The sequence below is a fragment of the Capra hircus genome, chromosome 2 (genome assembly GCF_001704415.2).
Source record: "Capra hircus breed San Clemente chromosome 2, ASM170441v1, whole genome shotgun sequence".
Lineage (NCBI taxonomy): Eukaryota > Metazoa > Chordata > Mammalia > Artiodactyla > Bovidae > Capra > Capra hircus.
The window spans coordinates 114,056,168-114,077,521 of NC_030809.1; the positions used below are offsets into that span (position 1 = coordinate 114,056,168).

Consider the following 21,354-nt stretch of genomic DNA (forward strand, 5'->3'; position numbering starts at 1 on the left):
GGAGTGGTTCTCAAACTTTGTGACACCTTACAGTCACTGGGGAGCTCCCTCATATCCTGGTGCCCAGTTTTCAACCCAGACAAATGAAACAAGAAACCCTGGGGGTACAAACCCAGGTATCATCAATTTTAAAGCTCACCAGATGATTCCAGTATGTGGTCAAGTTTGAGGATTACTGGTGAAAAAATGGTGTTTATTAGGTTCTTGACGTCAGAGCATGAAAAGTCAGCTTCTCACAGAGAAAAAAGCACCCCATTTCCAAATGGTTAAATTTAAAAATGAGATAATTCTTTTGAATCTGTCAATAACCAACAGAAAACAAAAAAGCACCTATCACAAGTAGGAGAGAGATACAAACTCCTCATATACTGTGAAGGTTCTGCCCTTAGATCCAGGTTTCTCCACCCTGGGTGTGGGCACAGATGGACTTCAGTAGGTCCTCAACCTATGAAACAGCAGGCAAATTGAGTTTATGCTTATGAGCATTTTTATGGAGAGAAGGCGGCCTTATAGGCCTTATACCTTTATCTAACTCTCCAAGGGATCTCTGTGCCCAAGATATGAACAGATAGCAAAATGGACTCTGCTGCTGCTGCTAAGTCACTTCAGTCGTGTCCGACTCTGTGCGACCCCAGAGACAGCAGCCCACCAGGCTCCCCCATCCCTGAGATTCTCCGGGCAAGAATACTGGAGTGGGTTGCCATTTCCTTCTCCAATGCATCAAAGTGAAAAGTGAAAGAGAAGTCGCTCAGGTGTGTCCGACTCCTAGCGACCTCATGGACTGCAGCCCACCAGGCTCCTCCGTCCATGGGATTTTCCAGGCAAGAGCACTGGAGTGGGGTGCCATTGCCTTCTGCAAAAATGGACTCTACTATGTGTCTTTACTGAGCATGGAAGTGGCCTCAAAGCTTGACCAATGAAGAGATGGTACTACAGAAGTTCACTTGCTCTTAAACAACTGCCCTTCTTGGAATAATGGGCCCTCCTGCTGGAGATGGGAATTTAGTTCCCATTAAGAGCAGAAATTCCGTTCCAGGAGAGGAGGCAGAGCCTCAGATGGAAGGTGAGTTGCCTATTCTTAATTTAACTCACTTGGGATCATTTCACTTCATTAGTTACTCAGTCACCTCACTTACAACATGGACAGAAATATTGGCCTGCGCCTCAGAGGTTTAGGGGAGGTCAAGAGGAAATCACATGGGCTATGTGTCTTCAAAGGTCAGAGCAGTCTGAGGGTTCCCTGAAGCCCTCGTCGGGCTCCCCTCCCCTGAGCTTGCTGGTGACGTGTGGGCTGGCTGGGAGGCAGGGGAGCGGCTCACCGCGGTCGGGTCTGGCCATACCTGATCTGCCCGGTGGGTCCCTCACCGGAGGAGGGGGTCTCTCAGCGGGCGGGGGCGGAAGAGGGCCTGACCGTCCTGGTGAAGGTAAGGGAGGCGCCGACGACGACAGGGACAAGTTCCTCTGCGGGAGCCTCGGGATTTCGTCGCCACTGCCGCTGGACACGGGGGGCAGCGGAGGAGGGCCCGGCCGGCTGGGGGGCGGAGGCGGCGGGGCCTGCGAGGAGGAGGAAGGCCGCGGGGTGGACGGCACCGGGGGCTTGCTGTTCTGAGGGGGAGGCGGCGGCACAGACTCCCTGTGGATGGAGGGCCTGTTGCCCACCGGAGGAGGCGGAGGAGGAGGCTTGTCATCCAAGGCCCTGCTCGGAGTAGGAGGCAGGGGAGGCCTAGTGGAAAAAGGCGTGGAGGAGCCTGAGGGGGTGTGACGGATGGAGCCTCCTCCGAAAGCAGCACCGCGGTTTCCGGGGAAAGGGGGAGGGGTCAGCCCAGGACTGGGCTGCCGGGGAGCCCCCGGCACTAGGGGGGTCCCCCGGTTGTGCAGACTTGACTGACTGGGTCTTGGAGTATTAGGCACTGGAGGGGGGATGATATCAGGCTTTGCGCCCACTTCGGGTCTCGGGGGAGGCATTCGGTTCCTCTGAGGATCTGGGGGTCCGCTTCTGTGGCCTGCAGGAGGCACAGGGAACCTCCCTGGGCCGCTTGGGGGTGTGAAAGGTTTGGCGGATGTGGCTCTTCCTCCTGGTGGCAAGATTGGGGGTCGGCTTCCTCCGGAATCTGAAGAACAGGAAAAAAGCCGGAAAGTTAGGAACCTGAAAGGAAATCAGAGAACTAGAGTATATTGCCAGCTACTGGAAGCCCTTTCCCAGATGCTGTAAACTATAGGCAACTATGATTTATATAAATGGGGCTTCAGTGTGTCCTTCCTGGAGGCAGAGGAATAGATCACAGCTCTCTGTTTTTCTTCTAGTCCCAGATTCTACAACCCATCAGCTTTCAAAGGGATTCCGGAGCACTCTCTGGGAATTCTGGATGGACAAAAACCAGGATGATGTTGGTAAGAGTTCTGGAGAGATCACTGTTCATTACAAGAGGTCAAGAACAGAATGGGACTGCTATTGGTGGTTTCTGCTAAGGATTTTCTTTTCTCCCCATCACTATCCCAGTCCCCCAACCCTGTATCTCATGTTTGAAAAATAATTTAGCCATCTTAGATGAAGTTATCCCAATATAAGTTTCTATATGGGAGGGCTTACCTAGCCCCTTTGTAAAGAAATGTGCAAGAGAGGATGGGAAAAATATAATGGAAAAATTATGGCTGAAATAAGAAACTGCAAAGGAAAAAAGAAGCTGTTAAATTGAAAGAGCTGACACCAGGAAGTGGTCTTAATCTGGAAACAAGTAGGCAATTATACAGTTTTTTCCCTAGTAGGTCATTCCACTTCAATAATATAGGACAGAACCACCCTACTACATAATTAATGTTCGACTGCTTTGGTTCAGCAAAGGGCAGAACTAAAGAGGAACCAAAGTTATGGGAAAATTCAAATCACTACTGCAGAGTCTCTCGCAACCCAAACTCATTCTTCAAAAAATGCTTAGCCTGGAAACTCCTACCAGTTTAAACATGCACCAATTATTTATTGAGTACCTGCTATACTATAAACCAACCATTATTCTAGATGCTAGAGGCAGAGGAGTAAACAAAATAGAAACAATCCAGTTCTCTTGTAGTTTATGTTCTTATGGAGATGAACAAAAACCCAGTAAACATAAATATTTTCAGATCATTATAAGTACTAAAAATAAACTAAAATAGGCTGATGACATGAGGAGTGCTAGAGAGGCCAGGATAGGTGGACATGGCTGGGGATGGCTCCTCTGGGGATGTGACATTTGAGCTAAGGCCAGCCATGGAAAGGAGGAAGAGAGGTGCTTCAATTGGAGTGTCAGCAGGTATAGAAACCCTGAGGTGGAAGTAAGCTTAAGTTAAAAAACCAAGGCTCATATGCCAGGGACACAGTGAGCACAGAGGAGAACACTGTCAAATGCAGCCTGAGTGGTCAGCAGAAGCCGGGTGATTATGAGCCTTGTAGGCCAAAAGGAGTTCAGATTTCACCCAAAAGTCCAATGAGAAACATTTGGCTGGATTTATACAGTGGAGTAATGTGAACTCAAGAGAGAATTTTTTGTTTTGACTTTAACACTAGAAATTAGCTATATTTTCCTTGGCTGTGTGGTATGTTTCTATGTCACCAACTTGTGATGTTTTATCTTCAAAGTTTGGATGAAAGTGAAAGAAAGTGAAAGTCGCTCGGTTGTGTCATACTCTTTGCAACCCATGGACTATACAGTCCAGGGAATTCTCCAGGCCAGAATACTGGAGTGGGTAGCCTTTCCCTTCTCCGAGCGATATTCCCAACCCAGGGATTGAATCCAGGTCTCCCACATTGCAGGTGGATTCTTTACCAGCTGGGCAACAAGGGAAGCCCAAGAATACCAGAGAGAGTGGGTAGCCTATCCCTTCTCCAGCGGATCTTCCCGACCCAGAAATTGAACCAGGGTCTCCTGCACTGCAGGTGGATTCTTTACCCACTGAGCTACCAGGGAAGCCCTAAAGGTACAGTTATTATCCAGAGCTACATCTACATGTAGGACCCAATATGCAAATTGTATGCTGTGAAAGTATATACTTCTGGTACACCATTTTGTGCACTAACTTCAATTCCATCTTCATTTAATTATTTTACTTCCAGTTGTCTCTTGCCTAAATTTCCTCACTTACTATTAGAGTACTGAAAGTATACATATGTCTGCTGTAGGTTTTAAATATACAAATTCTAAATGCAGGCCTAGCAAGATAAAATCTCTTATAGTAGTGAGTCTCCCTCTAGATTTTGACAATCCAAAACTAACATAGTCAGCTAACTCTGAGGATTCACTGCCTTTATCTTCATGTGAATGTGAGAATTTCCCAGTGACATTTTAAAAGACCATAGAATTAAAAATAAAATTCTTCTAGCACAGTAAACATTAAAAAATAAAATTTCATGGAAAACTTTCTTGAGTTTCTGTCACAATCAGGGAAGAGCCTGAAGTACTCTGTAAGGTTTTTAATTTAGGCATGACCAGGTTCAACTTTTCTTTCTGCCATTCTGTTCACAGACATTCCTATAGGACCCATTTCCATGGCTTCCTGCAGAGAATACTAGAATTGCTGGCCCTGAAATGGCAAATGTCTGCCAGGCAAAATGCCTTTCTAGATTTTTGTGAGATATGTAATTATATTGTATATGACATGCTCCACTGTGTGTTTGAAAAGAGACTGACAAGTATTTACTCCACTAGACAGCTAGGTCAGACTACCTCACAAAGAAAGCTGAATCTGCCATGTCACCAGACAGAGTTTCCAGGGGTGGCTCTCATTTGCTCCCTCCTTTTCTTTCCAATCTAGCTCACCCTTTAGAAAAGTACAAAAAAGTACAAGTTTCCCCAAGGACACTGGGCAAATATTTAACAGCTCGATGGAGCTGTCTGATCCTGATTTAAAAAGAAAAAACGATGCTAAATAGAGTCCCTCGTATAAAACTGTGTTAGCGTTTCAAGCAATCTGAAATGTTTTAAAGGGCATAGTGCCTTAGAGGGGATGCCAAATCTCAAACTGCCAGATTGTGCCTTGTCTTCGGTTACTAAGGGAAGGAAATGCTCTTTACCATTCTCCCTGTTGGCTGTGGATCTCAGCTTCGGCATTCCAGCCTGGAACAGTCCTCCCAAACCGGGTGGTCCACCTCCTCCAAAACTTCCACCACCTCCGCCGCCGCCACCTCCGCCATAGCCGCCGCCACCTCCGCCATAGCCGCCGCCACCTCCGCCACCACCAGCAGCTCCTTTAGGTTCTGTAGAAGGAAGAAGACACAGTCTTTTCACATGTATGAAGACACTGCCGGAGAACTTCACCAGTCCTGGCCCAGGTAAACAATAATGATACAGCAGGAAGCTGGCTGACCCTAAGCCCATGGTGGACAACTGGGATTTCATTAGAGGGTAGGATTTTAAGGACTCACCCTATCTCCAGTCAGAAAAGCAGAAGAGGGTTCTTTCTACTCCAGGGCTATCTCAAGCCCTGTGGTGGAAGAATTGGTAATAGATAATGTCTTTCCTCCACATGGCTCACTGCCATATGAATTAATAATATCTATTTGCTCTGTATCAGAAGATTTGGCAAATAAAAGTATCTTAAAAGAAATAATGTGTTAAGGGAGGAGAAGATGCAATAAAAGGTGAAAAGAAAGGAACAGGTAAAAATAGAAGAAAGTAAAATATCCCATAATTCTGCTTCATGGAAATACCTGCTGTTTTTGTATATTTTTTCCCCTGCCAGTTTTTTCACTGGATATACTTTTTTTCTTAAAATTAAGGCCAAATTCACTACATAGTTTTTAGTCTGCTTTTTTTACTCAATATTGTTAGCATTTCCCATGTTATTAAATATTCTCTGAAAACATGAGTTTAAAGGATTGCATTGTGTTTTAGAACATGAATGTGCTGTAATTTATTTAACCATTTACTTATTTGATGGCCTTTCAGGTTGATTTCAATTTTTTAATATCATAAAAAGCAACAGTAGACTTGAACATTTTAAAAATTCTTTGCAACTTGAGACAATGTAAAGATTGTTTTAGTTTGCATTTGTTGCCAAAAAAAAAATTGTGAAAGATTCTGAAATGGGCAGACCAACAAAAAGGGAAAAGAAGAAGAAAGAAAAGGATTACCAAGTATCCAGTTAGCCTTCTGGGTCATTTCCCATTGCCTTTGAGTTAGTCTATAACTCTGTAAGTTGTAGAAAACGGACAATAATGCGTATTTGTCCACAGAAATGCATATTGGCTGTGTTCAGTGTAATTCAACTGATTATTGACCTATTTTACACCTATTTGCAAATTCATTTCAACACTCACCTGCCTGCATATGTGTGGTACTTATAATTCTCCTTTGAATTGATAATATCATATTGGTTCCCTCATTAAATTAATGAGCTATATAAAATATTTGATATATGTTTATTTTATATCCATATTAGAGCCATGATTTTACCCTCTTTAAAAAACTATCTCTTACCAATTTATGTATGTTATGTTTTATGAGGCTAAGTACTGTTTAAAGTTCTACCCCTGGAAAACCTTGTTGAGTCTTTGATAAATATTACATGATATCTACAAAATAATCTGAGAGAACTGACACTTTTATGATATTTAGACTTTATGGAAACATGCTATGTTTTCCCATGTGTTCTGATTCATTCAGTAAAATTTTATGATTTTCGTAATGAGAGTCACCCATACTTCTTTCAGGGTTACTTCATATACATTTTTGTTGAAATGATGAATGTTTTTGCTACTGTAGTTTGGATATGGTTATTACTGGCATCAGGAAATTTCATTTGATATCTAATAAATCACTTTGAATTTTCAAAATTAAAACATTAATTTTTTACCTTGGATTTTCTGAGCTTCTCTGGTGGCTCAGATGGTAAAGATTCTGCCTGCAATGCAGGAGACCTGGGTTCAACCCCTGGATCAAGAAGACCTCCTGGAGAAGGGAATGGCAACCCACTCCAGTATTCTTGCCTGGAGAATCCCAGGGACAGAGAATTCTGGTGGGCACAGTCCATGGGGTCACAAAGAGTCAGACACAGCTGAGTGACTACCACTTTCCTTTTGGCTTTTCTAATAGACAAATGGTCTGCAGATCATAAAGGTTTTACCTCCTCTTTTCTAACAGTTGTATATCTTATTTCTCTTTTATATAAGAAATTACTTTGATGACTGTTTCCATAATAATGTTATTAATGTTTCATTAATTTAAAGATGATTTATTTTAAAATAATTATAAAGAATAAATATACATTATATATTTATCTTAAAAGTAAATTATTAATGTCGCTAGTACTATAAAACTGAGTAAATAATATTTTGCTTTTAATGAGATTTACTCTAATGTTTCAAAGTTACATATTCACTGTTGGTTTGAAATAACTTTTTTTCTTCTAAATATTCATAGTTAGCAAGGATCATTCTACTCTGGCTTTTTAAGACTATTTTTATAGCATGGAATTTTATCAAATGCCTATTTAGGATTTACTGAGATGGGAATACCAGACCACCTGACCTGCCTCTTGAGAAACCTATGTGCAGGTCAGGAAGCAACAGTTAGAACTGCACATGGAACAACAGACTGGTTCCAAATAGGAAAAGGAGTACGTCAAGGCTGCATATTGTCACCCTGCTTATTTAACTTCTATGCAGAGTACATCATGAGAAATGCTGGGCTGGAAGAAGCACAAGCTGGAATCAAGATTGCCAGGAGAAATATCAATCACCTCAGATATGCAGATGACACCACCCTTATGGCAGAAAGTGAAGAGGAACTAAAAAGCCTCTTGATGAAAGTGAAAGAAGACAGTGAAAAAGTTGGCTGAAAGCTCAACATTCAGAAAACGAACATCATGGCATCTGGTCCCATCACTTCATGGGAAATAGATGAGGAAACAGTGGAAACAGTGTCAGACTTTATTTTTTTGTGCTCCAAAATCACTGCAGATGGTGACTGCAGCCATGAAATTAAAAGACGCTTACTCCTTGGAAGAAAAGTTATGACCAACCTAGATAGCATATTCAAAAGCAGAGACATTACTTTGCCGACTAAGGTCCATCTAGTCAAGGCTATGTTTTTTCCAGTGGTTATGTATGGATGTGAGAGTTGGACTGTGAAGAAGACTGAACGCTGAAGAATTGATGCTTTTGAACTGTGGTGTTGGAGAAGACTCTTGAGAGTCCCTTGGACTGCAAGGAGATCCAACCAGTCCATTCTGAAGGAGATCAGGCCTGGGTGTTCTTTGGAAGGAATGATGCTAAAGCTGAAACTCTAGTACTTTGGCCACCTCGTGCGAAGAGTTGACTCATTGGAAAAGACTCTGATTCTGGGAGGGATTTGGGGCAGGAGGAAGAGGGGACGACAGAGGATGAGATGGCTGGATGGCATCACCGACTCGATGGACATGAGTTTGAGTGAACTCCGGGAGATGGTGATGGACAGGGAGGCCTGGTGTGCTGCGATTCATGGGGTTGCAAAGAGTCGGACACAACTGAGCAACTGAACTGAACTGAGATCATTTTATAGTTTTCCTTATTTGGTATGATGGATATATAGACTTTCTAACATTAAAAATGAGATAAACCCTGGTCTTGGTAAATTATAAAATTATTACTTTTAATACTGTATACTACTGAACTAGAGTCTTTGGGTTTTTTAGTCAATGATCATATGTGGCCTTTCATCTATGATCATAAGTGGTCTATACTTAGTAAGGGTTCTTAACCTTGGAACTACTGACATTTTGGGTCAGATAATTCTTTGTTGTGGGTTCTCTGTTGTTATTCTCTTTAAATGTTTACAGCATCCCTGGCCTCTGCCCACTAGATGTCAGTAGGAACCCCTCCCTCAAGTTGTAATAACTAAAGATGCCATTAGGCATTGCCCCATGTCCCCTGAGACACTGATACACAGCTACCTTTGTCATGTTTTGATATTAGGATCATGTTAGTCTCATTACACCTATCAGGTAGCTTTCCTGTCTATGTTTAGGGATGATTTATATAGTGTTTGAATTAGCTATGTCTTAAAATCTGAATTTTCTGATAAAAATTATCTGGCTCTAAAGCTTTGTAGAGAAAAAGTAATAAAGTTTTCAACTTTTCCCTTGTTCATTGAGGCTTCATGAGTGATTTCTGGTAAATCTGTACTTTTCTTAAAAATTTTATTTAAGATTTCAAAATGTTTTAGCATATAACTTCATTGTAGCTTCCTTAATTTTAGAAAATCTGCTTTGAATCATTTATTTAATCTGCTTTCTGAGTTCTGTTTTATTCACTGATGTTTTCTTTTTTCCAGATTAGATTTATTGTAAGTCTGTGTTGGCTCTGTACCTTTTCTAGGTGTAAGACTTTCTGGGATACTGATGGGAACTCTGCTAATAGAACAAACAATCTGATAATGAGCTCTCAAGAATTACTTCATATAATAAAATATATCAAATTAGAATAAGTTTCTGGAAGTGTGTGTAAAATTGCTTCCATATAAAATTTAAAATTTTTACTAATTTTAATTATTGCCAGTAATATGAATAATGTCCTTGTCATTCAAATGTTATTCACTGATGAAGGTTACATTTTGGAATACTACAGTTCATAGGACACCTTTACCTGGAATTGAACAGTCAAAGAGAATGATGTACTGTTCTAACAGACATCATACATTAGCGTTCTTAACTTGCAGCATTTGTGCTGCTTTCAGATAGGGAAACTAAACTAGTTGAGGTTAGCTAACTGGCTCCAGGTCACTTTATTAGCATTAAATTAAATTGCTGACCTTGAGGACACGGCTGACCTCAACATGCATAACCATGGTCAACATTTTAACATAGAGCCCAGGGAGGTTCTACCTGCAAACAATACAAAACCATGGATGAACTTTGCCACTTTTAAAGTGCTCGAGACAACAGTATTAGTGTCTAACTAAGTTCATGGACAACAAGGGCATGCATTGGTTGCATCTGGTGTCCACAAAGCACCGTGCATTCTTAAACATCACTGAGCAGCTGAAAGGGAGAACCAACACTTATTTCCATTTTAATGAGAGAAGTGTCTCTTGAAGAATATAATGAATTTCCACTAGTGGATTCAGAACTAGGCCCCAGACTGTCCATTTTCCTTCAACATCTAGGGAATTCACGTCTCCAGAGTCTGCGCTCCCTCTCATAGTGAGAGAACCACTGGGCTCTGTTCTGGAGGTTGGCAGTTTGCAGAGTTCCTCTAGCCCCACAGCAGGCACCACAATTCAGTGGCATTGGATGTAGGCTCCCCAGACAGAACTGCCCAGGCTGGGCAAGCCCCTGGGAGAACCTCGTGACAAAGATAAGGAACACTAAGGGACTGATTATACAATAACCATACCATTTTGTGGGCATTTTGACCCATTATAGATAAGAGTGTTGAAAGTCAAAGACCCCCTAGTTCCACTGAGGTGTGGTACATTCTGACCTGTACCACCCTGCCCAGTAACAGAGCAGCACTCAAAAGCCTTTGTCATGACACTCCTCTTTCTACCTTCTTCCCACACCAGTGTTTTCACCTAACTCTCATCTTTCTCTTCTGCCCATCAGGATTCCCTGGTAGCTCAGCTGGTAAATAATGTGCCTGCAATGCAGGAAGACCCCAGTTCAATTCCCAGGTTGAGAAGATCTGCTGGAGAAGGGGTAGGCTACCCACTCCAGTTTTCTTGGGCTTCCCTGGTGGCTCAGCTGGTAAAGAATCCACCTGCAGTGCGGGAGACCTGGGTTTGATCCCGGGGTTGGGAAGATCCTCCAGAGGAGGGAACAGCTACCCAATCCAGTATTCTGGCCTGGAGAATTCCCTGGACTGTACAGTCCATGGGGTTGCAGAGAGTCAGACAGGACTGAGTGACTTTCACTTTCACATCTCATAATTCTCATCTTTCTCTTCTACTCATTAGACACTTTTCCTAGAAACTCTTCCTAAAGCTCTTCTAATCCTCCAGTCGGCTAAAATCCTACATCATTATTCCCTTGTCTACAAAGCTCCCTCTGGTGATTTTTGGGCAGTCTATTTTCTGTTGAGTCCAAGTGGGATCCATAGTCTAGGACAAATTCTGGGCATAGCTGGCTGGCAATGGAAATGTCTAGGAGTGCAAGGAGATAGTCTTGAGGCCTGATAATTAACTTCTGGTAGATTCTAGTCATCTGTAATGTTTCATTCTGTTGTAAATGTTAATAAGTAGCCCTGTATGGTAGGTGCTTGTTTGTTTATACATATCCTATCTTGTTCCAGAAAGTAGCTCGGATTTATGATGGATATAAGCAAAGTTGTGATCTCATTTCCTCTCTCTCCAACCTCCTAATAATCATATCTGTACACGTGAATTATACATTCCGGGCAACATAACACTCTCAAGCATTGTCTCATTTGATGCTCACAACAAACATGTGTGGGCAGTGAAACAGCTATTATCTCCATTTTACAAATGGAGACAAAGGGTTGAAGATGGTCAGCACTTAAATCTACATCCTTTGATTCCAAGACTAGGGCTCTTTACATATTTCATGCTGCCTTTTGCTCTGTGGTAAGACAAGGGGTTAATTTCCAGAAAGTGTTGTAAAGTGTTGTGAATAATTCAGAGAATCACTGCTGTGTGTGTCTTGGACAAAGAATTATTATACTGGCTTCCTGCAGCATTAGAGGGAACCCAGGCCAGAGCCATGGCCTACAATGAATGATACAGTCCCTTATTCTGCTAGCTTCACAGCTGTTGTTAACCAGGAAAAAAAAAAAAAAAAACCACACACAAAACTTTTTTGGTGGGAAGGGTAGGGTTGATTGTTAGGTCATAAACCACTATCTCTGTGGAAAATAACTTTTTTTACTTACTGTCCAATATTGGTGCACTTCTGTCATTGGTGACTGTCTTCTTTAGTTTCTTTCCTTTGCTGATGTCAGAGAGCAGAGCATTTCTCCCAGCCTGCTCTGACTTACTCAAGGAAGGCTTTTCTGTATTGGCCTGAAAGGAAACCATGCAAACACGTATTCATCTTCTGAATTAACATCATGTACTACAGCACTCAATGGGAACAGCTAGAGTATTGGAAGCTTGTTATTAAGGTTCTTGGCAATAGGCTGTAAATTCTCCACAAGTTTTAGACCCGATGTCATTCTTTTTAAGATCCAGACATTTGGGAGCAGATGCAGCAATAAATTACATTCATTTTTCATGCAGGAAGAGTCAGTCCCTGATCAAAGTCTCTGAAAATTCAGACCACAATCTGGCAGTAACTGACAGAGCCAGGGTTGGGTGGCTAGAGACGAGAAGGGAATTTTAAGTCTGAGAGGAATCTGCAGGATACTGCGAGGCTTCATCCTCTAGAATGTTCTCTGAAGAATATATTCTCTTTCTTGTCTTTTGGAACTAAGCTGGTGCAAGGGGACAAGTGCCTTTAGTAAAAAGGGTCAGCTGTATTTTTTAATGCACCAAAATTTTAGAAAATAATTCCCTCTGGTTTCATTGCCAGATAATTTTTTCTTTTTAATTTAAGGCAGATTGGAGGTATAATACATATAGTTTTTACATTTTAGGTATAGTAAAATCGCTCTTTTAGTGTAAAGTCCTGTGAATTCTGGCAAACATATACAATCGTGTAGCCATCAAGATACACAACATTTCCTTTACCTCCCTTCCTTCACATCCTTCTGGCCTAAGGGGTTCCTCATGTGTAATCCCTTTTAACAAATTGTTTGTTTGTTAATTCTTTTCCACTATGGTTTATTACAGGATATTAAATATAGTTTACTGAATCCTTTTGAAAGCTTACCTCACAGAGGCTGCACAGTAGACAAAGGTGCTACTTTAAAACCTTTGGGTATTTTCTATGATTTCAGAATTTTGGGGAAAGCTCCATACTGTGAAATTACGATCTTGTTTTTCCAGAATTCTTTTGAGGAGCAGGGACAATAAGAGCCCAGCAAATGGACTCAGAAGTAGGCATGTGCCTGTGTCTGTCACACTTGGAAACTGGCTTGGTCTGGCCTGGTCCAGGCAGAGTCGTCTTCCCCAAACCCAGAGGTGCTTCTGGCAGGCCTGAGAGTCCTTCGAGGGACTCTGAAAGGTTTTGACTTCAGACATGCCAGGAAAGGCCACAGGGAGTAAACCTGGGCAAGTGTAGCTTGATACCTGACCCAGCTGTTTATTATAGTTAGAGGCAGAGGGAGAGCTCAGAAAACCCTGAAGCAGGTTAAACAGAAATCTCTGTGTTAAGCTGAAAGGGTCTTAAAATAATTAAGGTATTACTTGCTCAAGATAATAACAGCTAACGTTTGCATAGCTTTTACTGTGGATCAGGAATCGTTTTTAGCATTTTATGTATATTAGTTCATTCAGTCCTCATCAACTCTGTGAGTTTATAGAGTTAAGGAAACTAAGGCACAGGGAAGTTAAATCATCGCTCGGGTCACCCAGCTCGTAAGAGAAGGAGCTCAGATTAAAAGCCTGGCAGCCTGGCTCCAGAGCCCAAGAACCTGACAGAAGGATGAACATGGGGTCCCGTATGCCTCTTCCCCAAATTGGGAAGATATTAAAGAGTGCAAACTTGCAACTAAAAGATGACTAAGCTCTGGAGATCTAACTGTAAGCCATAGTTATTAAAGTTAACAACGCTGCATTATGCACTTCAAAGCTGTTAAGAGACCAGAACTTAAATGTTTTCACCACAAAAAAGAAATAATAATTATGTAATAGAGGCATTAGCTAAAACAACAGTGGCAGTTATATTGTAATACATAACTGTATCGACTCAACATGCTGTACACCTTAAACTTACACAATGTTATATGTCAATTATATCTCAGTTGAAAAAAAATAGATAAAATGCCCTTTGCCTACTGACCTCCATCCAACCCTCCTCTGAAGCAAGCCTGTTAAGAGCTTCTTGGCAGTCAATTCCAGAAAGGCTCTTTGCATATACAGTTCACTTTTGCTAATGGGATCACCCTCTATTGCTGAAACTTGTTTTTATAACTTAACCATGCCTTGGACATCTTGGAAAGAGCTTTCTGAATTACCTATTGTCTTGAACCTAAAGATAAAAAACCTGAGGCCTAAAGAGGGTTAATTGGAGAAGGCAATGGCACCCCACTCCAGTACTCTTGCCTGGCAAATCCCGTGGATGGAGGAGCCTAGTAGGCTGCAGTCCATGGGGTCACTAGGAGTCGGACATGACTGAGCAACTTCACTTTCACTTTTCACTTTCATGCATTGGAGAAGGAAATGGCAACCCACTCCAGTGTTCTTGCCTGGAGAATCCCAGGGATGGGGGAACCTGCTGGGTTGCCGTCTCTGGGGTCGCACAGAGTTGGACACGACTGAAGTGACTTAGCAGCAGCAGCAAAGAGGGTTAATAACATGTCCATGTTGGTTTTCTTCATGGTTTTGGGTCAGCAACCCTCCTTGGCCTCCTGTTCTGCCTCAAATTTTATTGATAACTCACTATTAAACCTTGAGTGTGCTAGTTATAATTTTTCAAATACACATTAAAATAAACACATGAGCATTTTTTTTTTTTAATCAAGGCATGAACTACCCAGCAGTAGTACACAACTATAGTTTTCGGGAAATAAACCTAGTTCTTCTATGTTCACCAGATCAGAGCTTTTCAAACTCATTTTAGGGAAGGGTGAATTTTTAAGAAAAAAATTTCCAATCCATCATGGACCGATATTTTGTAAAATAACAATGCATTATTAGACAAAAGAATTAGTTTTAGAAAGACACACAAAATACAATCTTAGAAGAAATAGACACAACACCATTATCAGATTGCTCTAAATTACTCTAAATTTCTGTCTTTATTTTGGGGGGACTGTAACCAGGAGTTGGAGGATTACACTTGGAATAGCAATGAGCTAATTAATGGTCTGTTCTCCCAACTAGGGTCCAGCCTGAGACGGGCTAGAAAGAAGCCTGGAAGCCTGGGCAAAAGACTCTCTCTGAGCTTCAGTTTCCCCGAGTGAAGAGTGAAGGCATCGCATGCTAGGGGGTACTTCTGGGAGCCTTTCCGATTACTGCATGGAGGGCTGATTGGAAGAGGCTTCCTGGAAGAGGGTGCACTAACTTCCAGGACATGTCCATCATGGGGCGGACGGGCCCAGAGAATACATTCCTTCGGAAAGTACGCATGGAAACGTGAGGATGGACTTAAAGGGCAAAATAAGGGTGTGGGGGAGGATGGCATGGGAGATGGGGCTTATTTGTCCAAAACAGAGTGGGAAGAAAGATGGGGAGAGGCAGAGAAAAAGAAATGAGTGAGTCTGGAGGACACATTAATGGATGCATTTTCAGACAGATGGGCAGACCTGGGTCTCTGGACTATCCTGCCCAGATGGTAAAGGCTGGAAGCTGAGCCCATTTGAATGGAAAAAGGGCAAACTGGGCATAACTGGTCCTGTGAACCTGTCCTGGGCCAGCATGTTTGAATGAACAGGATACGTCTCCCTTGACAGACGAGGTGGAGCAAACCTAACTAATCCACATTCTGCATGTGTTCTATGCATTGTATGAGACTTTAGACTACAAAACATTTTTTCTGCTGTATCTCAGCATCTGGCTTACTCCAGCACCTGGAGGGCTTACCATATCATTCATATTTAAGCCAGAACATAAACCCACTGAAAACTAACACATGCGTGCTAGGTTCGAGTCTGTTTAGCTTGCTTCACGCATGGATCATAGATGGGGAGAGCCACTCACCAGAGCAAACGTGGGCGGTGGCGGGGGCGCTGGAGGGGGTGGGACGGGCATCTTGAACAGTTAGCTTTCAACAGTCTGGCTGACAAATCTGTAAAACAAAACAGAGAGAAACAAAGCACCGTCACATATTGGATGTCTCAATAATTCTCTGCCCTAATCTTCCTTCCCCTTTCGCCTCAAAGGGACAGTCTGAGTTTCTATAAGAGGCGGGATTCCTTTACAGCGTGGCTAGGATGTTACTCTTCTGGAAGGATGCAGCCGGAGAAGATTCTCAGCCAGAGTGCCTGGAGATACTGCGAGCAAAGTGCAGTGCCACAGGCTGCTTAATCTCACCACCACCAAAGCAGGTCGGGGAAGGCTCCTGGCCTGCAGCCCGAGGAAGCTGGGAGGTTATCAGGGAACAGCAGCAGTGCATCCCAGCCAAGACTGACTTTCAAGTGGCTCCTCTCCCTCACTTGTCTCCCTGGTGCAGTCCTCTCCTGGGCTTGCCCACTCGGTGCCCCGCAGCGTTTCTTCTCCGTCAAGAGATTCCTGACATCTGTCTAGGTCTGGGTAGCTGCGCAGGAATGTAAAGATAAATCTATTTCTATTCTTGCCCTTGAAGTTCGTCCAGTCCTCCAGGGAAAGGAGATGGGGACAAGGTAAGATGGGCAAGGAGGCCAGGTTCCTACCTCTGTACTACTTGGCACTTCCTTACAGGAGCCAGAGGGAAAAAGAGAGGAGGACTCCAACCTCTGACTTGGAGCTGTTTACTAGAAACAGGGTTCCTTAGAAAGGCTTTCTACAGAGTGTGATGCTCAGGGGACAGAGGGAAGGCCAGACTCCAGGCTGTAGGACAGTACAGGGAAGCCATGGTGGGCCGCACCAGTAAAGGGGCAGCCTGGTCAATGTCAGGAGCTAAGCAAAGGGAAGGAAGTGCCCCAGGAGTGATGCTAACCACCAATCCTGGCTTGTTTTCCCCCAGTCCTCAGAGTCCTGTCCCTGGGACAGATGCCCCACCCCTCAGCCACTTTCACACCCTCAGCATCCCAGCGTCTCCCACCTAGGCCTTGCTACTTCTGGATCAGCAGGGCTCCTGGATCAGTCTCAGACCATCACCATGAGAAACATCACATCTCAGCCCTGCTGCCCACACTGAATTTGTTTCAGCATTTTGACAAGATCCCTGGGTGATTCATATGCATTAATGTTCGAGAAGCCTGGTCACGGAGCCTTAAACCAAGAGAGCAGCCTGAGACACTGACCACCTGAATAACACTGTTCTTATTTAACGTGTGTCCTGAATTTCAAACAGCGGAATTATCTTTCTTTTATTTTCAACAGTCTCTGAATTGCAGAAAACAGTTTCTTAGAATTTAAACTATTAATTTAGCTCAATCACTAAAAGTTGAGGGAAACTTACACCGTGAATCAAATATAGATAGCCCTTGAACAATGAGTTTGAACTTCACAGATCCACTTAGAGATGGATGTTTTTCCACAGTAAACATTGCAGTGCGACACCATCTATGGGTGACTGAATCGAAAGATGCAGAATCGGTACCGGGGACCCGTGGATTTGAGGAGCAACTGTGCATGGAGTATCGGTGCCTCTAACCTCCATATCGATGGTTCAAGGGTCAGCTGTACTTTCTATTGAAGTTCTGCTGGATGGCTTGCTTTCTGTGATGTTAACAGAATGGAAAAGCTAACAGGACATGACTAGACTTGTCAGAGCTTCTGGAAGATAGGAATCAAGACAGTTCTGTTCTGAGTGCCTTCTATAAAGTGAAATTTAGAAACCTCTAGAGCAGCAGCAGCTGCTCTCATTTATTGACAGTCAACTGGATAATAAAGGGCACTTTATTTCCATCATCTCAAACACATTTTACAGGGAAGGATGCTGGGACTCAAAAATTAATAACTCATTGAAATGATGTGAAAGTCATTTACATCAAGTCCTTTTGATCTCTGCTCTTTTTAGATAAGCATTTTCAGGCAGGTGAAGGGCTCACTAGTATTACAGCTCACCTTAAACTCGGTGAGAATCTGGTTTTCAAAAAGAGCTTGTCTTAGACAGGGGTCTGTCCCTTACTGTCCCTTACTTCTTTTGACAGAGAAGAAATACTGTGGGCCCCAAGTGGGCAAGCCCAGGAGAGGACTGCGCCACGGAGACAAGTGAGGGAGAGGAGCCACTTGAATGTCAGTCTTGGCTGGGCTGCACTATCCCTTACTTTGATCTTTCCTGGGTAACACCAGTCACCCACAGGGCTGCATGGGCATTGTAAACAGAGTTGGGGGCCTGCATTTGGAGGCTATGAAGGGGGTGCTCCAACTGCAGAGTTGTGTTCCAGGACCAGGAGGAAGAACGAGGGTCTGAAACTGGATTCAGGCCCAACTAACTGTCAAAGATGCTGTGGCCAAAGCAATGGTATTAACAGAGCTGGAGGAGGCGGCTCATCAAGGAAGAGGGTGGCCGGGTCCACCCAGAGGGTGCGAGAGACGGGTTCCACGGGACAGACCATCCATGAGCTCGGTGGATGAAAGGCCCCTTAGTGCTCCAGGTCATCGTGTTGGATTCTGTGCTCACTGACTAGCCTGCCATCTTGTTATCCTAAGACGGAGGAAGAAGTGAATTCTAATCACCACCAGAAGAGTCTGGGTTTGGTTCTCATGAGTCAGTTTCTGGTTGCAAAGATCAAATTGAACTTCCGTCCTGTACACCTTAGGGGCCAGGTGATGGAGCAGGGGCGTTCTCAGGAGACTGCCACCCTGCAAGGCCTCTTTAACTCTCTTACAGTTTTCTGTTGCTATTGTGGTTCTCTCTGTGCATTAACTGGCTTATAAATAAACCTCTGGACCACAGAGCCGGGCTTTCCCCTGCCCCCGACCACCTCACATAAACAACAGGGCGAGGATCTGCGGGTGAGCGCGCTTACCTTTCCCAGGCTCAGTTCTCCTTTCTCTCCACTGCTGCAGCTCCCACTGCCCCTCTGCCTCACTCTCCTCCAGAAAAACTACTCCTATGCCTGCCTCCATGCTGAAAGCTGATTCCAGAGGCTGCCATGGTTTCCTGGCTCCTTGCTAGCTGAACAGCTGCTGGTCTGGACTTGTCCAGGCTGGGCCTTGAGGGAGGTTTGTGAGAAGCCCCGGACTCTAAACCTGCCACCCCAGCACATGGGTCAAAGAAGATCAATCTCATGTCCCGCATGCTAGTCCCTTGCTGGATCCCCTTCTTGGCTGTCTTTTCCACCCCACTGTGAATACCAGGTCTCCCCAGTACGTGGGACATAGTCTCACTGATTATGTGAAAGTGAAAGTGAAGTCGCTTAGTCGTATCCGACTCTTTGCAACCCCATGGACTACAGCCCACCCGGCTCCTCCGTCCATGGGATTCTCCAGGCAAGAATACTGGAGTGGGTTGCCATTTCCTTCTCCAGGGCATCTTCCCGACCCAGGGATTGAACCCAGGTCTCCTGCATTGCCGGCAGACACTTTAACCTCTGAGCCACCAGGGGCTGGCCACTGATTATGTGGGGGGAGTGAAAGAATCAGGTATCACACACACAAGCCATATGCTGGCCACTGAAACAGCTCCCAGCATCAGCCCTGACCACCCTGGAGCCTGGGTAAAGAACCAGTACCACAGCAGAGGGGCAGGCCAGCTTTTAGTCTGGGTGCTTAGTTTCTTGACTTCACCAGAGAAGTAGAGTCCAAGGCCGCAGGAAAGCCATGTCAGAACCAAGACTGGGCCTGATGGAAGGGCCTCAGTAGCAGCCTAAATCCTAACAGGCAGGCCTTCCTAGCCTGGATCTCCATACCCACAAGGTCTGTGGACAGAATTCAGGGGTTCATGAATGTGGATGAAAAAAGGGACATACTTATTTCCCCTAAATTCTAACTACAATTTAGCATTTCCTTCAATTATAAATGTAGGCCACAAACCACACCTGAAACCTTTTCACCAACAGTTTTTCACTTGATATTTTCACATCATAGTATGCTTGTTGCAGATCTCTTTGGAAGCTGGGGCAATGATCTGCTCCTAGGCCTTGCTGTACCTATTGCACTGTAACTGGTTTCCTTGGTAATGCTCTGTATTTTGTTTTACGCATTTAACAGCAGTCAGGGAAGAAGTTAGAGTTTGGGGGCTTTACCAGATACCAGTGTGGCCTACGGATGAAAACAGTTAGAATCTCTGTGAGAACATGAGTCCTGGGTCAGGAGAACATAATTGTGAATCTCTGCTCTGTTGCTAATAACCTGGGATAAGACTAAGCTCTCTGTTAAATGGGGGTGTGGGAAGGATGAAGTGAACCAGTACAGCAGGGCTGGGCAGAGTAAGCAGTCAGCAGATAGGTCCAGAGCTGTGGTCCCTGAGGTGAGCACAGGTCCTGCTGGTGTGAGAGCCACTCAAGCACCTGGCAGAGGGTGGCCAGGCCTGGAGACTGAGCTGAGGCCCTGGCTCTGCCCAGAGTCCTGTGTGGGTGTGGCTGCCCCCGTGGGAGTGAGGCACTGAGGGCTTGGCCTCCTGCATTTCCATCTTCCCTCAGGAGATGGAATCCCACAGGAAAGGCAGCTCAGTTCCCTGGGTGGGAGGGGCTCTAGAACAGAAAGAGTGAGTAGGACAAGGGCTCCCAAAGTGTGGGCTATGAGTCTCGCGTGGGAACCAGGCTCCCTGGAGTTGGAGGACCGCAGCCCTACCCATTTAATGATCCTTGCTTTCCCACCAGGCACTGAACTTTTAACAATATACACTTTTGAGAATTAGCTGCTTTTACAGAATCATTTCCCTGTTTTTTTTGTGTGTGTGTTTTTTGGCTGCCTCGAGGCATGTGGGATCTCAATTCCCTGACCAGGGATTGAACCTGTGTCCCCTGTAATGGAAGCACTGAGTCTTAACCACTGGACCTCCAAGGAAGTCCCTCATTTCACTGATTTTAGTTGTTGTTTGTTTTAAAATTAAGACAATATATTTAGTCCACAAATGATAAATTTAAAGTTAAATATAAAAATAGTCCTTCTGTGTTGTAAACATTCAACGCAGCAAACAATACTCTTCACAGTAAAACAGTCTATTAAAGAAGAAAATGCTTGAATAAATTAATCCATACGAACATAATTAATTTTTAACAAAGTGATCAACTTGATGGGGAGGTCTTTTGAAGGTCTTTTCAATAAATGGTACTGGGACAACTGGATGCACGTATAAAGGTCTCAGGGCTTCCCTGATGGCTCAAGTGGTAAAGAATCCACCTGCAATGCAGGAGATGGAGGAGATGCGGGCTCGATCCCTGGGTCAGGAAGATCCCCTGGAGCAGGAAATGGCAACCCACTCCAGTGTTCTTGCCTGGGAAATTCCCATGGACAGGAGAGCCTAGCGGGCTACAGATCACAAAGAGTCGGACAGGACTGAGCATGTGAGGGCTTCTGAAGTCTCATTTCACTGTTTAAATAACATTGATCACAGGGAGAAAACCCAGACTTTTCTGTAATGTTCACCTTGTGTGCTGAATTTTATCAGCACAAAGAAAACCACACAGATGGAAATGGGTTTTTTGTTTTCACACACAGCGTTATGGGTTGAATTTATATGTTGAAGCTCTAACCCCTAGTACCTCAGAATATGACTATACTTGGAGAGAGGGCCTTTAAAGAGGTAACTAAGAGG

At 43.9% G+C, this 21,354-nt stretch overlaps 1 protein-coding gene across 2 annotated transcripts in view; it reads right to left on the reverse strand.

Annotated features, from left to right (window-relative positions):
* The window catches only part of WIPF1 (WAS/WASL interacting protein family member 1), a 128,136-nt gene that overhangs the window by 13,858 nt on the left and 92,924 nt on the right, over positions 1–21,354 (reverse strand). For both annotated transcript variants that reach the window (XM_018064887.1, XM_018064892.1), the window contains exons 2-5: positions 15,705–15,792; positions 11,837–11,966; positions 5,048–5,230; positions 1,341–2,111 (exon numbers count right to left, since the gene is read on the reverse strand). In XM_018064887.1, coding sequence (XP_017920376.1) covers positions 1,341–2,111; positions 5,048–5,230; positions 11,837–11,966; positions 15,705–15,755 — 1,135 coding nt within the window. In that variant the 5' untranslated portion in view covers positions 15,756–15,792. The remainder of the gene's footprint in view (positions 1–1,340; positions 2,112–5,047; positions 5,231–11,836; positions 11,967–15,704; positions 15,793–21,354) is intronic.